This window comes from Heterodontus francisci, chromosome 4 (genome assembly GCF_036365525.1).
Source record: "Heterodontus francisci isolate sHetFra1 chromosome 4, sHetFra1.hap1, whole genome shotgun sequence".
NCBI classification, from domain to species: domain Eukaryota; kingdom Metazoa; phylum Chordata; class Chondrichthyes; order Heterodontiformes; family Heterodontidae; genus Heterodontus; species Heterodontus francisci.
This window is the reverse complement of record NC_090374.1, coordinates 153,060,889-153,082,699: the sequence shown is the minus strand read 5'-3', so window position 1 is coordinate 153,082,699 and position 21,811 is coordinate 153,060,889. Positions and strand designations below refer to the sequence as shown.

Here is a 21,811-nt window from a genome sequence, read left to right as displayed (position 1 = left end):
TCAGTCACCAACGAGGAAAAAAGTTGGACATACCCCTGCTGCAATGCTGTTATGATGTAGAGTGTAATCCTCAACATTGTAAAATTTCAGCTGAGTATTGAAAATATTGGGTAGCAAGTTTAGCAGCTTTTCACTGATGATCCTAGTTCAGAGTGGAGCAGGATCAACCTTGAAAAGGATCACTTTTCCTGATTGAAGCAAGTGGGAGCCTGGAAAAGGATTTCTTTTCCTGTAACCTCATGGTATCTTTCCAACAGTTGCTTAAGTGGACAGATGAGCTTAACCATGTAAAAAATCACCGTGACCAGCTGCTAATTGAGGTTGAACAGTTGAAGGAGGAAATTGAAGCTAATGTGTCCAAGGTGCAGAAAATGGAACTCTTGCAACAAGGATCCAATGATCATTTGGAGAGAGAAAAATTATCCATATTGATGGAGAAAGATGAGCTGAAATTGCAGATGGATACAATCCAGAAAGTTCTCTCTGAAAAGGTTGAAATGGTGAGTATTTTGAGTTTGAACTCTTGGGTTACTTTTGAATCCTATTGAGTTTCCCCAGAAAATATGCAGACTCAGTTAACGAAGAATTTAATTTGCTGCAACCAACAAGCAGTTTGTGCTGAGATCAGGATAATGACTGACGCTGAAAATAAAATCATTATCGCTTTCATAAAAGCTAATTTTTTTGCTTTGTTCCCCCCCCCCCCCCCCAAATTTCTTTGTTTCCTTTATTTATTTCTCCCACTCCCTTTAATCCCAGGCAATATGTATTATTTTGAGATTGCAGATGATTTGAAGATACTGTTATGAAATTTGTCACCAATTTGTGAATTTAGTCTTTCAGCAGTATAGCAATACTTTTGAAATACTTCTCTATACATGCAATAGATTTGTTTACTTTCAATCAGGTTTTCAATCATAATTACTACTTTGTACATAACTGTAAATACTTGAATAATTAATTCCCAACAGCTTATGATGGAGGAAAGAAGGAGCAAAGAACTTAAAGAATTGGCCACAGCCTTAGAGAAACAAATTGTTACTTTGAAAGAGGAGAAAGCACAGATTGAATCCACTAATTCAGAAACAGATGCAATTGAAGCAGAAATTAATAAGCTTTCTAATTATCTGCAGGAAAAAGACCTAATGTTGCAGGTATGTTTTATTTAGTACTATCCTACTAGCAATACTCTCAGTTGTAGCTCTCCTTGCTAAGTTACAATCTAATATGTGGAAGGTGAACAGAAAGGCAGAAAGTAAGATTTTGAAATCCTATCTGGAAGCAAGGTAGTTTTTAGCTTTTCTTTTTGTGGGCAGTTGTTCGAAGATTTTCTGGATGTATTGATGCGATATACCCTGGAAATTGCCCAGTTATTGTGAATCGTGGGGAAATATGTTTCTTCGCAATTCATCCATATCAGTAAACTTAGTATCATACAAAATGGAAGAAGTGCTCCCCATTGATTTCAATATTTAGCATGTTTCCAGAATAATTCCTATGGCAACAGTATGCTCAAAATATCATTTACAAACAATTCTGGGTCCCTTCCAAAGGTGGAGGATGATGCGCCATATGACTTTGCAGATGTTCCTTTAGAAGTGGAAGTATGTCCCAGTCCTCATGAGCAGTTGTGGCTGCAGTGATCTAAGCTGATAAAATGCAGAACTTCAGGCAAAACGAGACCCTGGGGCATCAGGTCAAAGAAACAGTGAGGGAGGCATGAATATTATAGTTTAAAGAATAAGGAGCACACATACAGTAGATGACCTAACCTGCTTCCTTTCACATTTGTAGTGCAGGAGAAAGGAGGTGGTTAAATAATGACAAAATATGCTTGACTTGAACTGTCAGTTCAAAGCAGTAGCACTTTGTGGAAGTATCTAGTGCACTCCACTATTTTAACTTTTGTAGAAGATATTCCAGTTTTTAATATTTCACAACCAATTAAAATCGATATGATCTTTTATCTACCTTTTCAATATCACTAAAAATGTAGCTTGCATAACTCCATCTAAATTGCCTCATATCTGTCCATGTTTCTTTTTACAGTAGTCCTGCAATGCAACATTGCCTTAGCATATACATTCTGTAGGATTTTCAATCTCTCCTTGTTTTGCTAAGGATACAAAGTTGTCAACATCTCTTGTTATTACTAATGGGAGCAGCCAAGTTAGCAGACCAATTTTCTTGTCGTGGTACGTTGCAGGCTGAAGAAAGTGGTGTTGAATTGCAGCACAGCCTCTGTTTTCATCTGGCATATCTCAAACCTTTTGAGCATTTGGGAAAATGGCAGTTTCACGGCCCCAATTTAAAAAAAGAAAATCAGGATTGCCCAATATTTTGTGGGTAAATTTAGGGTCAGTGTAGAACTAAACCAGGAGAGTACCAATTTCAGTCCACAGTCTAATATGGATAATCTTCATTGGAGTGCTAAAATAGGCAATGATATTTGGGCTGAAAATATTTCCTGCTTCTGACTGCTATTCAGAGATCATTGATGGAAAGTGGGCATAGATAGATATTACAACAGGTCTGATTCAGCTGTCATATTCCTTCTCTATGGGTGAGTAGCTTGTGTACACACTCCGTCTGAGATTATGCATGAAGCATGGCCATTTGGACAAGTTGCTACAGGGACCTTGATACCCATAGGCTAACGTCAGAGTCGAGGAGAAAAAAACTGGAGGAATTTTTTTTTCTTGCATCTGTGCTGGATTGGATGGTTAATCTTTCAAAAACAACATAGTAAAGGCCTGCCACCCAACCCGAACCCGTCGGGACCCGACGACATGGGTCGGGTTGCTCTTCGGGGTCCAGCTTTCGGGCTCGGCATGGGCAGGGTCTGGGTCGGGGACACAAAGTAAGTATTGCATTTTGCTCTGCTGGTAAGTGTCAAAAGTTGAAAAGCCTACCTGAGCTGGGAGTCCGGGATTTCAAGGAGGGAAACTGAGTCTGCGCAGTGAGCAAGTGAGCGTCTCTATGACGTCATCGCGCTCATGCTGCAGATTCTGAATGGGAAGGTAGGTAAAGTGAACATTCCGGTGGTCAGGTCGGGCACGGGAAAAAATGAAGGGACTCTGGCCGGGTCGGGCTCGGGTCCGATGTGGTTTTTTTTTTCCTGACCTGAGCAGGCCTTTACTAAATAGGCTTTATGTGGAAATTATGTATCTTTAAGGCAGTACACAAGCATTGTTTTTTTTGTGCTAGATATGTTCTGTCACTGCCAGAATTGAATTAAGTTGCAGACTGCGACATAACATTAAAATAATTTCTACTTGCCTAATTTCTGGTTTAGTGTAATTTAGTTTGGTCACTTAAGACAAAAGTTAAATAATCCACAATTGTAGTTAAAATGTACCATTGGTTTTGGTGAATTTGAATGGCAGTGTCACAGTTAATCATTCTACTGTGTTCCAGCTGAAGTTTGTCCTTGTTCTGTGATGTATTTCTGGCTGCTGGCAGTATTGGAGCTGTTGCATAGTTTCCCTCGTTCTGTCTGATTAGGGAAATGATTTTTTTTTTTAGTCAGCTGACCTGTATAACATTTGCTTCATTACCTCTGCTTTTTGACTGAATTTTTTTTTATTGTTCAGAACACAATTCAGAGTTTATTTCAATTGGAAAATGAGTACAAGATTGGACTAGCTAACGCTGACCAAGAATTGTCGAGAGAGGGGGAGGCATGGAAAGAGCTGCTAGTCAGATTTAGCTCTGAGGTGCCTGAAGGATCAACTGAGTCAACGCGCATTGGGAAGCTACAGGAAGAGAATCAAAAACTCTATGAGAAACTTTTGTTGTGGAGAAGTAACTTCATGGTATTTCATGCATTAGATTATGTTAAAGGCGATACTTTTTAAAATAAATATAATAAATCTGTGCATTATAGTCTAAATTTCAAATGCAAAATACTGCAGATGATGGAAATCTGAAATAAAATTAGAAAATGCTGGAAACGCTCAGCAGGTCAGGTAGCATATGTGGAGAGAGGAAAGTAGGGTTCATGTCAATCACCTTTTGTAAACTGAGCACCTGGACCCTACCTTCCTCTCCCCACAGATGTTGCCTGAACTGAGTGTTTCCAACATTTTGCTGTTATAATCTAAATTTTACTTTTTGTAATCTGGTTACCCAGTAGAGAGAAATTATTCTGTTTTGTAAATGTTTACTTTGTGTTTATGAAATTGAATTTGGTGCAACCTCATTAGTATTTGCTACCACAATGAGTATTAAAGTAAAGCTGAACGTCAGTGATGAGCAATCTGAGAGATTTCACTATACTGTCAATGTTGCTTTTAAATTGATTAGTCTGTACTGTATTTGGTGAATACTTTGGCCATGCTCAGGAACGAACATGGGCATTGTCTGCTGAAAAAGTATGACTTTGAAGTGTGGAGCATGTTCAAGTTTGAAAAGCAGAGCGGTAAATTTGTGACCAAGAACTGTTCTAAAGCATGAAGACTATGCACAACTTATTTCAATAATATTCCTATCTAATATAAGTAGATAGGTATTATAGTTTTATTGTTTAATTTGTCCCCCACATAATTTATCCTGTTGTCTGCCCTCTGCTTTAAAGCAAATTCTCATTAATATTGCAGGGTGGATTCGGAGACCACCTGCATCAAAACAACTATGCATTAAGATTTGCCCAGCACAGTTGCCCTAAAGTCACATTTGATGACTGGTCCTTTCCCAATGTCATGGGAGGGCTGACAGCCTAGCAATTGCTTGCCTGTACAGCTGAACTGAGCGCTTACCTATTTGCAGCATGATGAAGTAGATTATCCTACTGGTAATCAGTAAGTAATAACCTTAGGCAATATTGCAATATGAAGTGTTTACAGATTTTCACCTATGTTGTAGTTTAATCAATGCGCAAAGCATGAGAAAAGCAATAGATTAAAAGGATTTAATCTAACTTTTTTTAAGGTGTAAAAATTTTCTAGTAAAGTAAATGGTAAGTTTGTTTCATCCTGCTCATTTTACGACCATACCTTTTTTTTTTGTGTTTCTGCAACAGAGAACACTGAGCACTGTGCCTCACCGTGTGAAGAACTATCAGAAGCCTATTAGTAAATGTGACATAAGCCTAGCAGAAGAGAAAAAGAAGAACACACAATTGCTTGTACAGTTGCAGACTCTGAAGAAGCAAGTATCTGATCCAGCCGAACTGGAATTAATATCCGAAGAGAACGCTGAAATAAGAAGACTTTCAACTTTAATTGCAAATAAAGAAAACCACTTGCAGGTTTGTATTGTTTCCTTCTGAATAGTTAATTATCAGGGAACTAGAACAGTGTAATTCCAAGGCTTTGTTGCACCTTTCAACATTTTAACTGTATTTTGTGCAAAAATGATTCATGTGGCCACAGGTATGACTTCAGGATGGTATGTTGCCTCCCAGTGTCAGGATTAAGAATAAGGAGGGTGAACAGCAAGAGGTCCATATCAGTACCAAAGATCTAGGTAGAAAGAGGATGAAGTCCTGCAGGAAGGTTTTAGTGAGCTGGGGAAAAAATTAAAAAGCAGGAACTTAAAGGTGGTGATTTCTGGATTACTCCTAGTGCCACGTGCTATTGAGTACAGAAATAGGGGGTTAGTGCAGATGAAACCTTGTCTGGAGAAATGGGGTGGGGGGTGGGTGCAGTGTTTCTGTGAAAACTGGATGGGTTGCACCTCAACATGGCCAGACCAATATTGTGGCAAGGAAGTTTGCTAGTGCTGTTGAGGTTTTAAACTAACTTGGCAGGGGGATAGAAACGTGAGCATAGATTCAGAAGGGAAAAAGCAAAGTTGGAAATGGAAGGCAGAAAACTAGTAAGGAAACTAAGGCTATAAATTAACAACAATGGAGTTGATTTGTGATTAATGGTATGTACCTCCATGGAAGGAGTCTAATGAATAACACATGAACTGAGGGCATAGATAGACACTTGGAAGTATGATATCATAGCTGTTACTGAAACATGGCTTAAAGGAGGGTAAGAATGGCTGTTCAACATTCCTGGTTACAGGGATCGAGAGGGGGGTCCGCAATATTAGTTGAGGAAATATGATATGCTAGGAGGATCATCAAATACAGCCATATGAGTTGAATGGAGGAACGAAGGGGCAATCACACAGTTGGGTGTATATTCAAACTGGGAGAAAGAAGAGTAAATATGTAGGCAAATTGCTGAGAAGTGCAGAAACAATTAGGCAGTAATGTGAGGGAATTTCAATTACCCTAATTAACTGAGATAAAATCTGTGTAAAAGTTATAGAGGGTGCAGAATTATTAATGTCTTCAGGAGAACTTTTTCAGCCGTACATTGCAAATCCAACAAGGGAAGGGACAGTACTACAAAAGCAAAATGCTGCAGATGCTGGAAATCTGAAATAAAAACAGAAAATGCTGGAAATACTCGGGTCAGGCAGCAACTGTGGAGAGAGAAACAGTTGCAATTTATGCCAAAAACCTTTCACCAGAACTGCCAGCTCTGATGAAAGGTTTTTGACCTGAAACATTAACTTTGTTTCTCTCTCCACAGATGCTGCAAGAGAAGAACTTCATTTTATAAAAAATGAAGCTGGGTAGGCATAAGTGGGAGGTATCTGTGGGAGAGCATTTTGGTGGCAGTGATCATAATTCCATTAGATTTAGCATTGTTATGGAAAAGAACAAAGATAGATTAGAAGTAAAAGTTTTAAATTGGGGAAAGGCAGATCTTACTAAGCTGAGAGGTGATTTCGCAGAAGTGGATTGGAAACAGATACTTGAAAGTAAATCAGTGTCACAGCACTGGGAAGTATTCAAAGAGGAGATGGAGAGGATCCAGCACAAATATGTTCCCACAAAGAAAAGCTGGGACTCCCAAATCTAGACACCCCCTGCCCTAGCTGGATGTTAAAGAGCATACAGGGTGGGCTCAGGCCAAAAAGGGAAACTTGCATCAGATGCCGAGAGCGAGCTGCTGCAGAAAGCAGTGAAGAGTGTCGAGGGGTGAAATTCAAAAGCAAATTAGGAAAGCGGAGAGATAATGAACAACTAAAAATGGAGGAAAATCCAAAGATGTTATCATAGAATGATTATAAATACAGAAGGCAACTATTCGGCCCATCATTTGTTTCAGCTCACTAACTTATCCATTTTGAAAACCATGATTGGATCTGCCACTACCCCACACTCAGGCAGTGCATTCCAGACCCAACTACTCATTGCGTTTTTAAAAAAAAACTTCTTCATGTTGCTGTTGCTTCTTTTGCCAATCATCTTAAATCAATGTTGACTTGTTCTCAACCCTCCCTTCATTGGGATCAGTTTCTCACTATCTAATCTATCTAGATACCTCATGATTTTGAGCACCGCTATCAAATCTCCTCTCAACCTTCTCTTTAAGGAGAACAACCCCAGCTTCTCCAATCTATTCATGTAACTGAAGTCCCTCATCCCTGGAACCATTCTCCAAAATCTTTTCTGCACCTTCTGTAAAACCTTCACATCCTTTCGAAAGTGTGGTGTCCAGAATTGGGCACAATACTCCAGTTGAGGCCAAACCAGAGTTTTTATAAAGGTTCATCCTAACTTCCTTGGTTTTGTATTCTTTTCCTTTATTTATAAAGCCTCGGATCCCACATGCATTAGAAACCACTTTCTCAACCTACCCTGCCATCCTCAACGATTTGTGCACATACACTCCTGGTCTCTGTTCCTGCACCCCCTTAAGAATTGTACCCTTGAGTTTACATTGCCTGTTTGTGTTCTTCCTACCAAAATGTGTCACTTCGCACCTCTCTATTAAATTTCATCTGTCACGTGCCCTCCCATTCCACCAGCCTCTTTGTCCTCTTGAAGTCTATCACTGTCCTTTTCACAGTTCACAATACTTCCAAGTTTTCAATATGTGCAAGTTTTGAAATAAATGCATCAAGAGCAAGAGAATAAGTAAGGAACGAGTAGACTTGATAAGGTCCCATTTGGCAGACTGGTCAGAAAAGTAAAAGCCCATGGGATCCCAGGATAAGTAGCAAACTTGATCCAAAATTGGCTCAGTGGCAGATGCAAATGGTAATGAATTGGGTGTTTTGGTAACTGGAAGACTTTCCAATGGAGCACCACAGGTCTCAATACTAGTTCCCTCACTTTTAGAATCAATAATTTAGACTTCAGTGTAAGGGGGTAATGTTAAGTTTGTAGATGATACAAAAATTGGTGGTGTATTTGATAGTGAGGAATGAAGCTGGATACAGCAGAAGATGCAATGGACTCTCAGGTAGGCAGAAAAGTGGCAAATGAAATTCAGTCTGGAGCAGTATCAGATAATGCACTTGGGAAAGACAAAAAGACAAGGAATACACAAAAAATGGTAGAATACGGAGAAGTGTAGAAGAACAGAGGGACTTTGGAGTAAATGTGCACAGATCCCTGAAGGTTCGGGACAAGTAGATCAGGTGGTTAAGAAGGCATATTGGGATACTTTCATTTATTAGCCAAGATATAAAATATAAGAGCAGGGAGATTATGTGTCTAAAACACTAGTTAGGCTGCAGCTGGACTACTGTGTACAGTTTCGGTCATCACTTTGGGGATGAGCGACCATAATATGATAGAATTCTTCAAGATGGAGAGTGGCATAATTGATTCTGAATCTTAGTAAAGGAAACTACGAAGGTATGAGGTGTGAGTTGGCTATGAAGGATTAGGAAACGTTACCGAAAGGGACGACAGTGGAAAGGCAATGGCAAACATTCAAAGAAAGCATGGATGAACTGCAACAATTGATTATTCCGGTCTGGTGCAAAAGTAAAGCGGGAAAGGTAGCCAAACCATGGATTACAAGGGAAATTAGAGACAGCATTAGATCCAAGGAAGAGGCATATAAATTCGCCAGAAAAAACAACAGACCTGAGGATTGGGAGCAGTTTAGAATTTAGCAAAGGAGGACCAAGGGATTGATTAAGAAGGGGAAAATAGAGTACGAGAGCAAGCTTGCAGGGAACATAAAAACTGACTGTAAAAGTTTCTATAGGTATATGAAGAGAAAAAGATTAGTGAAAACAAATGTAGGTCTCTTGCAGTCAGAAACAGGGGAATTTATTATGGGGGACAAAGAAATGGCTAACCAACTAAATGCATACTTTGGTTCTGTCTTCACAAAGGAGGACACGAATATCATAACAGAAATGTTGGGGAACACAGGGTTTAGTGAGAAGAACGGAAGGAAATCAGTATTAGTAGAGAAATGGTGTTGGGGAAATTGTTGGGATTGAATGCCGATAAATCCCCAGGGCCTGATGGTCTGCATCCCAGAGTACTTAAGGAAGTGGCCCTAGAAATAGTGGATGCATTGGTCATCTTCCAAGCTTCTATGGACTCTGGAACAGTTCCTACAGATTGGAGGATAGCTAATGTAACCCCTCTATTTAAAAAGGGAAGTAAAGAGAAAGCAGAGAATTATAGACCAGTCAGCCTGATGTCAGTAGTGGGGTAAACTCCAGAGTCCATTATCAAAGATTTTATTTTTATTTTTTTTATTTAGCGATACAGCACTGAAACATGCTCTTCGGCCCACCGAGTCTGTGCTGACCACCAACCACCCATTTATACTAATCCTACACTAATCCCATATTCCTACCACATCCCCACCTGTCCCTATATTCCCCTACCACCTACCTATACTAGGGGCAATTTATAATGGCCAATTTACCTATCAACCTACAAGTCTTTGGCTGTGGGAGGAAACCGGAGCACTCGGAGGAAACCCACGCAGACACAGGGAGAACTTGCAAACTTCACGTAGGCAGTACCCAGAATTGAACCCGGGTCGCTCGAGCTGTGAGGCTGCGGTGCTAACCACTGAGCCACTGTGCCACTAGCAAAGCACTTGGAGAACAGTGGTAGAATCGGACAGAGTCAGCATGGATTTACGAAAGGGAAATCATGCTTGACAAATCTATTAGAATTCTTCGAGGATGTAACTAGTAGAGTTGATGAGGGGGAAGCCAGTGGATGTGGTTTATTTGGACTTTCAGAAGGCTTTCGCCAAAGTCCCACATAAGAGATTAGCATGTAAAATTAAAGCGTATGGGATTGGTGGCAGTGTATTGCAATGGATAGAAAATTGGTTGGCAGACAGGGAACAAAGAATTAGGGATAAATGTGTCTTTTTCCAAATGACAGGCAGTGACTAGTGGGATACCGCAGGGATCGGTGCTAGGACCCCAGCTATTCACAATATATATTAATGATTTAGATGAGCGAACTAAATGTAATATCTCCAAATTTGCAGATGACACAAAACTGGGTGGGAGGGTGAGTGTTGAGGAGGATGCAGAGGGGCATCGGGGTGATTTGGACAAGTTGAGTGTGTGGGCAAATGCATGGCAGATGCAGTATAATGTGAATAAGTGTGGTGTTATCCACTTTGGTAGCAAAAACAGGAAGGCAGATTATTATCTGAACGGCTATAAACTAAGCGAGGGGAACATGCAGCGAGACCTGGGTGTTCTCGTACACCAGTCGCTGAAGGTAAGCATGCAGGTCCAACAGGTGGTAAAAAAGGCAAACGATATTTTGGCCTTCAAAGTGAGAAGATTCGAGTACAGGAGCAGGGATGTCTTGCTGCAATTATACAGGGCCTTGGTGAGGCCACATCTGGAATATTGTGTGCAGTTTTGGTCTCCTTATCTGAGGAAGGATTTTCTTGTTATAGAGGGAGTGCAGCGAAGGTTTACCAGACTGATTCCTGGGATGGCGGGACTGACGTATGAGAGATTGAGTCGGTTAGGATTATATTCGCTGGAGTTCAGAAGAATGAGGGAAGAATCTCGTAGAAACCTATAAAATTCTAACAGGACTTGACAGGGTAGATGCAGGAAGGATGTTCCCGATGGTAGGGGAGTCCAGAACCAGGGGTCATAGTCTAAGGATACGGGGTAAACCATTCAGGACTGAGATGAGGAGAAATTTCTTCACCCAGAGAGTGGTGAGCCTGTTGAATTCGCTACGACAGAAAGCAGTTGAGGCCAAAACATTGTATGTTTTCAAGAAGGAGTTAGATATAACTCTTGGGGCGAAAGCGGGAACAGGTTACTGAGTTGGATGATCAGCCATGATCATAATGAGTGGTGGAGCAGGCTCGAAGGGCCGAATAGCCTACTCTTGCCCTATTTTCTATGTTTCTATCACATTACAGGAAGATTGAGATTGCACTAGAGGGTACAGAGAAATTTACGAAGATGTTGCCAGGACTGGAAAGATTGGATGGACTAGGGTTGTTTTCTTTAAAACCGAAGAGGATAAGGGGAAATTTAATTGAGGTATATACAATTATGTGCGGTCCAGATAATGGATAGGAAGGACCTATTTCCCTTAGCGGAGAGACCAATAACCGGGGCGAGGGAGACATAGATTTAAAGTAATTGGCAGAAGGGAGAGAGGGGAGTTGAGAAATTTTTTCACCCAGAGAGTGGTGATGGTCTGGAACTCACCGCCTGAATGGGTGGTAGAGGCAGAAACCCTCCTCACATTTAAAAAGTACTTGGATGTACACCTGAAGTGCTGTAATCTACACAGCTGTGGACCAAGAGCTGGAAAGTGAGGTTAAGCTGAATAGCTATTTTTCAGTTGGCACAGACATATGATGGGCTGAATGACCTCCTCCTGTGGCTTAATTTCTTTTGTGTAAAATTCCATTTGGGGTAAATGCCAGTGGGACATTCGATCTGAACTCTCGCTCAATCAGCTCCATGCATTAGTACCTGTTATCTAACTTAGTTTTTTGTTGAAGCACTAAAACTACCTTAGTGTCAATACTGAAACTGAAATGAATAAATTTCCTGATTTCATTTCATAGAAAAGTCGCTTTTGTCTACCTTGGTGGAAAATTGAGTAAGTTGCTGGATTGTGGAAATATGTTGAGTGCAGGCATTGTAGTAACATTTTTAGTTGTTCATAGTTTGATATCTGCGGATATTTTTGTGAAAGTTGGATGAGTAAGAATGCAAACATTTAGGGCAGGCACAGGGAATTTGGAATAGTGGGAATGGAGGTTAAGGCAGTTGTATGTTCCTCCTGCAGAATGTGGGAGGTAAGGGTCGCCAAGAGTGTCCCTGCTGACTGCATCTGTGGGAAGTGCACCCAACACCAGCTCCTCGAGAGCCGCGTTAGGGAACTGGAGCTGGAGCTGGATGAACTTCGGATCATTCGGGAGGCGGAGGAGGTTATTGAGAGGAGTTATGGGGAGGTAGTCACACCTCAGGTAAAAGAAGTAGGTAGATGGGTTACCGTCAGGGGAAGGAGAGGGAACCAGCAGGCAGTGCAGGGATCCCCTGTGGCCGTTTCCCTCAACAACAGGTATACCGTTTTGGATACTGTTGCTGGGGACGACTTCCCAGGGGTAAGCAATGGGGTGCAGGTCTCTGGCACAGAGTCTGTCCCTGTTGCTCAGAAGGGAAGGGGGAAGAGGAGCAGAACATTAGTCATTGGGGACTCCATAGTTAGGGGAACAGATAGGAGGTTCTGTGGGAACGAGAGAGACTCACGGTTGGTATGTTGCCTCCCAGGTGCCAGGGTTCGTGATGTCTCGGATCGTGTTTATGGGATCCTTAAGGGGGAGGGGGAGCAGCCCCAAGTCGTGGTCCACATAGGCACCAACGACATAGGTAGGAAGAGAGATGGGGATTTAAGACAGAAATTCAGGGAGCTAGGGTGGAAGCTTAGAGCGAGAACAAACAGAGTTGTTATCTCTGGGTTGTTGCCCGTGCCACGTGATAACGAAGCGAGGAATAGGGAGAGAGAGGAGTTGAACACGTGGCTGCAGGGATGGTGCAGGAGGGAGGGTTTTGGTTTCCTGGATAATTGGGGCTCTTTCTGGGGTAGGTGGGACCTCTACAAACAGGATGGTCTTCACCTGAACCAGAGGGGTACCAATATCCTGGGGGGGGAGATTTGCTAGTGCTCTTCGGGGGGGGGTTTAAACTAATTCAGCAGGGGAATGGGAACCTAAATTGTAGTGCCAGTGTACAGGATGTTAAGAGCAGTGAGGTCAGGGATATGGTTACAAGGACGCAAGAGGGCACTGGCAAGCAAGAACCTGGTTTAAGGTGTGTCTATTTCAACGCCAGGAGCATCCGGAATAAGGTGGGTGAGCTTGCAGCATGGGTTGGTACCTGGGATCTCGATGTAGTGGCCATTTCAGAGACATGGGTAGAGCAGGGGCAGGAATGGATGTTGCAGATTCCGGGATTTAGATGTTTCAGTAAGAACAGAGAAGATGGTAAAAGAGGGGGGGGGTGTGGCATTGTTAATCAAGGAGAGTATTACAGCGACAGAAAGGACGTTTGAGGACTCGTCTACTGAGGTAGTATGGGCCGAGGTTAGAAACAGGAGAGGAGAGGTCACCCTGTTGGGAGTCTTTTATAGACCTCCGAATAGTTCCAGAGATGTAGAGGAAAGGATAGCGAAGATGATTCTCGACAGGGGCGAGAGTAACAGGGTAGTTGTTATGGGGGACTTTAACTTTCCAAATATCGACTGGAAATACTATAGTTCGAGTACTTTAGATGGGTCAGTTTTTGTCCAGTGTGTGCAGGAGGGTTTTCTGACACAGTATGTGGCGATGCCACATTGGATTTGGTACTGGGAAATGAACCCGGCCAGGTGTTAGATTTAGATGTAGGTGAGCACTTTGGTGATAGTGATCACAATTCGGTTAGGTTTACCTTAGCGATGGACAGGGACAGGTATATACCGCAGGGCAAGAATTATAGCTGGGGGAAAGGAAATTATGATGCGATTAGGCAAGATTTAGGATGCGTAGGATGGGGAAGGAAACTGCAGGGGATGGGAACAATCGAAATGTGGAGCTTATTCAAGGAGCAGCTACTGTGTGTCCTTGATAAGTATGTACCTGTGAGGCAGGGAGGAAGTTGTCGTGCGAGGGAGCCGTGGTTTACTAAAGAAGTTGAAGCGCTTGTCAAGAGGAAGGCGGCGGCTTATGTTAGGATGAGACGTGAAGGCTCAGTTAGGGCGCTTGAGAGCTACAAGCTAGCCAGGAAGGATCTAAAGGGAGAGCTAAGAAGAGCAAGGAGAGGACACGAGAAGTCATTGGTGGATAGGATCAGGGAAAACCCTAAGGCTTTCTATAGGTATATCAGGAATAAAAGAATGACTAGATTTAGATTAGGGCCAATCAAGGATAGTAGTGGGAAGTTGTGTGTGGAATCAGAGGAGATGGGAGAAGTGTTAAATGAATATTTTGCGTCAGTATTTACAGTAGAGAAAGAAAATGTTGTCGAGGAGAATACTGAGATTCAGGCTACTAGGCTAGATGGGATTGAGATTCACAAGGAGGAGGTGTTAGCAATTTTGGAAAGTGTGAAAATAGATAAGTCCTCTGGGCCAGATGGGATTTATCCTAGGATTCTCTGGGAAGCCAGGGAGGAGATTGCAGAGCCTTTGTCCTTGATCTTTATGTCGTCATTGTCGACAGGTATAGTGCCGGAAGACTGGAGGATAGCAAATGTTGTCCCCTTGTTCAAGAAGGGGAGTAGAGACAGCCCTGGTAATTATAGACCTGTGAGCCTTACTTCGGTTGTGGGTAAAATGTTGGAAAAGGTTATCAGAGACAGGATTTATAATCATCTTGAAAAGAATAAGTTCATTAGAGATAGTCAGCACGGTTTTGTGACGGGTAGGTCGTGCCTCACAAACCTTATTGAGTTTTTCGAGAAGGTGACCAAACAGGTGGATGAGGGTAAAGCAGTGGATGTGGTGTATATGGATTTCAGTAAGGCGTTTGATAAGGTTCCCCACGGTAGGCTATTGCAGAAAATACGGAAGTATGGGGTTGAAGGTGATTTAGAGCTTTGGATCAGAAATTGGCTAGCTGAAAGAAGACAGAGGGTGGTGGTTGATGGCAAATGTTCATCCTGGAGTTTAGTTACTAATGGTGTACCGCAAGGATCTGTTTTGGGGCCACTGCTGTTTGTCATTTTTATAAATGACCTGGAAGAGGGTGTAGAAGGGTGGGTTAGTAAATTTGCAGATGACACTAAGGTCGATGGAGTTGTGGATAGTGCCGAAGGATGTTGTAGGGTACAGAGAGACATACATAGGCTGCAGAGCTGGGCTGAGAGATGGCAAATGGAGTTTAATGCGGAAAAGTGTGAGGTGATTCACTTTGGAAGGAGTAACAGGAATGCAGAGTACTGGGCTAATGGGAAGATTCTTGGTAGTGTAGATGAACAAAGAGATCTTGGTGTCCAGGTGCATAAATCCCTGAAGGTTGCTAACCAGGTTAATAGGGCTGTTAAGAAGGCATATGGTGTGTTAGCTTTTATTAGTAGGGGGGTCGAGTTTCGGAGCCACGAGGTCATGCTGCAGCTGTACAAAACTCTGGTGAGACCGCACCTGGAGTATTGCGTGCAGTTCTGGTCACCGCATTATAGGAAGGATGTGGAAGCTATGGAAAGGGTGCAGAGGAGATTTACTAGGATGTTGCCTGGTATGGAGGGAAGGTCTTACGAGGAAAGGCTGAGGGACTTGAGGTTGTTTTCGTTGGAGAGAAGGAGGAGGAGAGGTGACTTAATAGAGACATATAAGATAATCAGAGGGTTAGATAGGGTGGATAGTGAGAGTCTTTTTCCTCGGATGGTGATGGCAAACACGAGGGGACATCGCTTCAAGTTGAGGGGTGATAGATATAGGACAGATGTTTGAGGTAGTTTCTTTACTCAGAGAGTAGTAAGGGCGTGGAACGCCCTGCCTGCAGCAGTAGTAGATTCGCCAACTTTAAGGGCATTTAAGTGGTCATTGGATAGACATATGGATGAAAATGGAATAGTGTAGGTCAGATGGTTTCACAGGTCGGCGCAACATCGAGGGCCGAAGGGCCTGTACTGCGCTGTAATGTTCTAATTCTAATTCAGCTGGTAGAAATCACCAGAGCATAGAGGTCCAACAAAGGCACTTTTCAAAAATTGAGAATTATGATGATCTTCAATCTCCCTGCTGCACAAATGCTTCGCCCATATATTAATCCTCTTGTTATAAAAACAGAAAGTGCTGGAAATACTCAGTAGCTCAAGCAGCATCTGTGGAAAGAGAAGCAGAGTTAACGTTTCAGGTCTGTGACCTTTCATGGGAACCTTTTATCATTAATCCTCTTGTGTTTTCTTAATATGACATTGTAGTAGTGCCAGCTCTTGGTGTCCTACTTCTCATTCTGCTGATTTTTAAATTAGTATCTTCAAGGCTGCCAGCATGAAATTGGGTCATTCAGCGCAAGTCTGTGCTAATACTCATCTCTGCACTAGTACTCATCTCTGCAAATCAACAATCTAATCCTGCTTTCCTGCTCACTCCCCATTGTTACGACCAGGTAAGAAGGTCTAGGGGTTCCCTCTCAGCCTTTGCCTGGTTTAACCGTAACGGGGTTTAATTTTAGAAACACCGTGTTTTTAGCTCCCCCCTCAGTGAATCCTTGTTCACTGCTCCAATTGCAAGGCAAGGAAATCAAACCGGTTTCCTTCGATTTGGACAAGAAAGGTAGAAGTTTATTAATCTTAAACTCTAATCCGGTTAACGACTACGAATATGCGATGCGACGCGACCACGCTAGCATGCATACGCGATAAACACACGCAGATAGAGACAGAAAAAGTAGAAGGAATAAAGGGGAAATGTTTGAGGCAATTTCTGGTAGTTGCAGTCCTTTACGTTCATTGTGGAGTCTTTGGTTGCCGGTAAGTCTTGCAATTCATTGAGGCCCAGTTCACTCTTCAACTTGTTCTGATGTAGGAGTCTTTTCTCTGATGAGGTTTACGTGTCTTCTGTGGGTCCAGTGGCTAGGGAGAAACAGAGAGAGAGAGCTGCTTCCTTGTTCCAGCTTCCAGTTCAAACTGCCTTCTGCCTTCAAACTGTCCTGTGGCTAGTTCAAAAAACCTGGACCAGCCAGTTGGTCATGTGACCAGCTGGTTTGACCAGTTCGAGCTTTGTGGATTGTATCATCTTAGCAGGCCCTGGAATGTGCTTCCTGGTGATCAAAATCCATTTGGGTTAATTGGAGCAGGGAATAGTCTTTTGTCTCCATAAGCAGTGTCTCTTAGTATGCAATTGTCCTTCCAGCCAAGTGTCTGGTGATCTTCAAAAGAGTCATTTCTTCACTCCAGCAACAGTTTAAAATTTATATTCATTTGACAAAATTAATATGCCTCATTCTTGGCAGGTGGGGGTCTACATGACACCATATTCTTGAGTTTTCTCAGGCAATTTTTGCATTCATCTTAAAGAATTTTTGGACACAGCTTCAACAATTTGTAAGGATAAATTCTGCATTCTAAGTGATTTGTATATTTTTAACCTCCCCTTTAATTATTTTTGGATTATTTTGTGAACCTTTAATACTTGACATTTTACATACCCAGTCATTGAATTTTAGGTGAAGTCAAGTTTGCAGTCGAACTTTGGAAAAGAAAATCTAGTTTGCTGCCTGCTAGTTGATATTGTGGTTCTGGGAGGGAGGGGAAGGGGTGAGAGCAGAAGTGCGTGCAGTGGAATGGACACAGTCAAGGGCCCCGTCAACCATGGTAGGAGTCCTCGGTTGTGGAAAAAGGAAGACTTATCGGAAGTGCTGGTATGGAAGATTGCATCGTCAGAACGGATGTGACGGAGAATGAGTAACTGAGGGAACGGAAAAGAATCCTTACAGGAAGTGGGATAGTCAGAGTAGCTGTAGGAGCTAGTGGGCTGAGTGAATATTTAGGTTGAACGCCTAACCTCAAGTGAAAAACAGACCATGTAAACATGAGAAGGATGAAAATTGGAAGCAAAGTCGATGAAATTTTTCAGTTCAGGGCGAGAGTAAGAAATGGAACCGATGCAGTCATCAATGTACTGGAAAAAGAGATGAGAGAGAGGCCTGAGTAGGACTGGACCAATGTTCTAAGTATCCCACAAAAAGGCAGGCATAGCTAGGACCCATGTGGGTACCCAGAGGGATACCTTTTTATTTGGAGAAGTTTAATGTAAGAACAAGTTCAGCCAGGTGAAAGAGGGTGGTGGTGGAGAATGGGAGCTTAGTTCAAGGAAAAAGCAGGGAGCTCTCAGACCATCTGATGGGGGACACATCTGTAGAGGAAGAGATTAGAGAAGGGAACAAAGATAGTCAAGATAGGAAGAAATCCATTCTGTGGGGCAGGAACAGGCTGAAACGATGGGTCTACCAGGGCAGTTTTGTTTGTGGATCTTGGAAAGGAGGTAGAAGTGGGCTGTTCAGGGTTGGAGGACCATGGAGGGAAGATCTCCAGAGGTGATGAGGTCCGTGGCAGTTCCTATGAAATTACGTGATCGGAGGAGGGGAGTATATTGATTAGTTACTTTTATAAATCATGGATGTGCTCATGTTGGCTATTCAATTGGAGCTATCTACATAAATCATATTTGTCTGGCCTTTCTCATCAGATACATATCCAATTATTTTGTTAATTTTCTGTCTCAATGACCACTTGTGGCAAATCGTTCCATTCTCTAATCATCTTTGTGAAAAGAATTCGGTAATCTTTTACTATTGGCCCTTTTTTTATTTTACAAACTTACGAATTAGGAGCAGGAGTAGGCCACTTGGCCCCTCAAGCCTGCTTCCCCTTTCAATAAGATCATGGCTGATCTGATTGTAACCTCAACTCCACATTCCCGCCTACTCCCAATAACCTTTCACCCTATTGCTTATCAACAATCTATCTACCTCTGGATTGAAAATATTCAAAGACTCTGCTTCTACAGCCTTTTGAGGAAGAGAGTTCCAAAGACTCACGACCCTGAGAAATTTTTCCTCATCTCTGTCTTGAATGGACGACCCCTTATTCTTAAACAGTGACCCCTAGTTCTAGATTCTCCCGCAAGAGGAAACCTCCTTTCCACATCCGATCTGTCAAGATCGCTCAGTATCTTGTGTTTCAGTCAAGTCACATTTTACTCTTCTAAACTCCAGCCTAGCCTGTCCAGCCTTTCCTCATAAGATAACCTGCTCATTCCAGGTATTTGTCTCAAAAACCTTCTCTGAACTGCTTCCAACACATTTACATCCTTCCTTAAATAAAGACACCAGTACTGTGCACAGTACTCCAGATGTGGTTTTACCAATGCCCTGTATAGCTGAAGCACAACCTCCTCCTTTTGTATTCAATTCCCCTCGCAATAAACAATGACCTTTATTAGCTTTCCTAATTACTTGCTGTACTTGCATACTAACCTTTTGCGATTCATGCAATAGAACACCCAGATCCCTCTGCATCTCAGCTCTGCAATCTCTCACCATTTAGATAATATGTTTTTTTATTCTTCCTGCCAAAATGGACAATTACACATTTTCCCACATTATAACTCCATTTGACAGATCTTTGTCCACTCATTTAACCTGCCTCTATCCCTTTGTAGCCTCCTTATATCCTCTTCACAACTTGCCTTCCTACCTATCTTTGTGTCATCAGCAAATTTAGTAACCATACCTTTGGTCCCTTCATCTAAGTCATTTGTATAAATTGTAAAATGTTGAGGCCCCAGCACAGATCCCTGCAGCACACCACTCGTTGCATCTTGCCAACCAGAAAATGACCCATTTATGCCTACTCTGTTTCCTGTAGGCTAACCAATCTTCTATCCATGCCAATATGTTACCCCTACACCATGAGCTTTCATTTTCTGCAAGAACCTTTGATGTGGCACCTTATCAAATGCATTCTGGCAATCTAAGTACAATATATTCACCAGTTCCCCTTTATCCACAGCACATGTAACTCCCTCAAAGAACCCCAATAAATTGGTTAAACGTGATTTCCCTTTCACAAAACCAAGTTGACTCTGCCTGATTACCTTGAATTTTTTTTAACTGCCCTGCTATAACGTCTTTAACAATAGCTTCTAACATTTTCCCAAAGACAAATGCTAAGCTAACTTACATTCGCTATTTTTCAATCTAATGGAACCCTCCCCAAATCTAGGAATTTTGGAAAATTAAAACTAACGCATCAACTATCTCTAGTCACTTCTTTTAACACCTAAGATGAAGTCCATCAGGACCCGGGGACTTTTCAGCCCACAGCTCCAACAATTGAAGAATTGGAATTCCTTAGCACGATTAACGTAGGCTTATTGTCAGTCGCAAACCTACCAAATTTAAACAAGCTAAAGTAGCTCGAGCTAAGTGATAACAGAATCTCAGGCAGACTAGAAACCACATCCCTAGTAATACTTTTCTTGAGTTCCTCCCTCCCTTCCATTCCCTGACTTACAGCTAATACTGGGATGTTACTTGTATCATCAATAGTGAAGACCGATGCAAAATATCTGTTCAATTCATCTGCCTTCTCCTTATTATCCATTATTACTTCCCCAGACTCGCTTTTTATCGGACCAGTGCTCAATTTGTTAACTCTTTGCTTTTTTAAATATCTATAGAAACTCTACTATGTGTCCTTATATTTCAAGCTAGCTTTCTCTCTTAGTCTAATTTTACCTTCGTTATGAATCTTTTAGTCATTCTTTGGATAGAATATAAAAAACATCAATCTTCTGACCAGCCTCCCATCTTTGCGCAATTATAGGCTTTTTCTTTAAGTTTGATGCTATCTTTAACTGTTTTAGTTAACCACGGATGGCGGGACCACCCTTGCAATTTTTCTTTCTCGTTGAAATGTATCTATTCTGTGTATTCTGAAATATCCCCTTAAATGTCTGCCACTGCATCTCTATTGAACTCTCCCTTAACCTAATTTGCCAGTTCTCTTTAGCTAGCTCTGCTTTCATGCCCTCATAATTGCCCTTATTTAAGATTAAAATACTAGTCTTGGGCCCACTCTTCTCTCCCTCAAACTAAATGTAAGATTCAAATCATATTATGGTTGCTGCTACCTAGGGCACCTTAACTATGAGGTCATTTAATTAATCCTATCTCATTGCACAATACCAGGTCTGGCATAGCTTGCTCTCTGGCTCCAAAACAATTTGTTCCAAGAAATTCTCCTGAAACCATTCTATGTACTCTTTTTATCTAGGCTACCTCTGCCCATCTGATTTTTCCAGTCTATATGTAGGTTAAAATCCCCCATAATTATCGCTGTACCTTTCTGACAAGCTGCCATTATTTCTTCCTTTATACCCTGTCCTACAGTGTGGTTAATGTTAAGTGGCCTGTGCACCACTCCCACAGGTGACTTCTTGCCTTTATAATTTCTCATCTCTACCCAAACTGCTTCTACATCCTGCTCTCCTAAACTTGGGTCACCCCTCTGTATTGCACTAATACCATCATTAATTAACAGAGCTACCCCTCCACCTTTTCCTAGCTTCCTGTCCTTCCTAAATGCCATGTACCCTTCAATATTCAGGTCCCAATCTGTCGTTCTGCAGCCATGTCTCTGTAATGGTTATCAGATCGTACTTATTTATTTCTATTTGTGCTCTCAGTTCATCTGTTTTGTTTCGAATACTTCGTGCATTCACTTACAGAGACTTTAGTTTTGTCTTGTTATTTTTGTAACCTCTAGCCTTATCTGTTGATTTACTCTTAGATTTGTATGCTCTGTCCCTTTCTCTCGCAGTCTGTTCATCATTTCCCATATTAATACCTTTCTCTCTTGCCTTGTCTGTACTCCTTGATTTACCATATCTTCCCAAATTTGATCCCTTGCCCCCACTATTCAGTTTAAAACCCTCTCTATTTCCCTAGTTATGTGGCTAACGAGAACACCAGCCCTAGCACGGTTCAGGTGTAGACCGTCCCAATGGTATAGCCACCACTTTCCCCATTACTGGTGCCAGTGCCCCACAAAC

At 42.0% G+C, this 21,811-nt stretch overlaps 1 protein-coding gene and 1 long non-coding RNA gene across 3 annotated transcripts in view; one reads left to right on the top strand and one right to left on the bottom strand.

Moving 5' to 3' along the window:
- The window catches only part of LOC137369336 (uncharacterized), a 196,223-nt gene that overhangs the window by 147,081 nt on the left and 27,331 nt on the right, over window positions 1-21,811 (bottom strand). The gene's annotated exons all lie outside the window — the stretch shown is intronic.
- Window positions 1-21,811, top strand: part of cenpe (centromere protein E) — a 209,070-nt gene that overhangs the window by 161,748 nt on the left and 25,511 nt on the right. For both annotated transcript variants that reach the window (XM_068030382.1, XM_068030381.1), the window contains exons 40-43: window positions 258-500; window positions 972-1,154; window positions 3,594-3,815; window positions 5,021-5,248. In XM_068030382.1, the coding sequence (XP_067886483.1) occupies window positions 258-500; window positions 972-1,154; window positions 3,594-3,815; window positions 5,021-5,248 (876 nt within the window). The remainder of the gene's footprint in view (window positions 1-257; window positions 501-971; window positions 1,155-3,593; window positions 3,816-5,020; window positions 5,249-21,811) is intronic.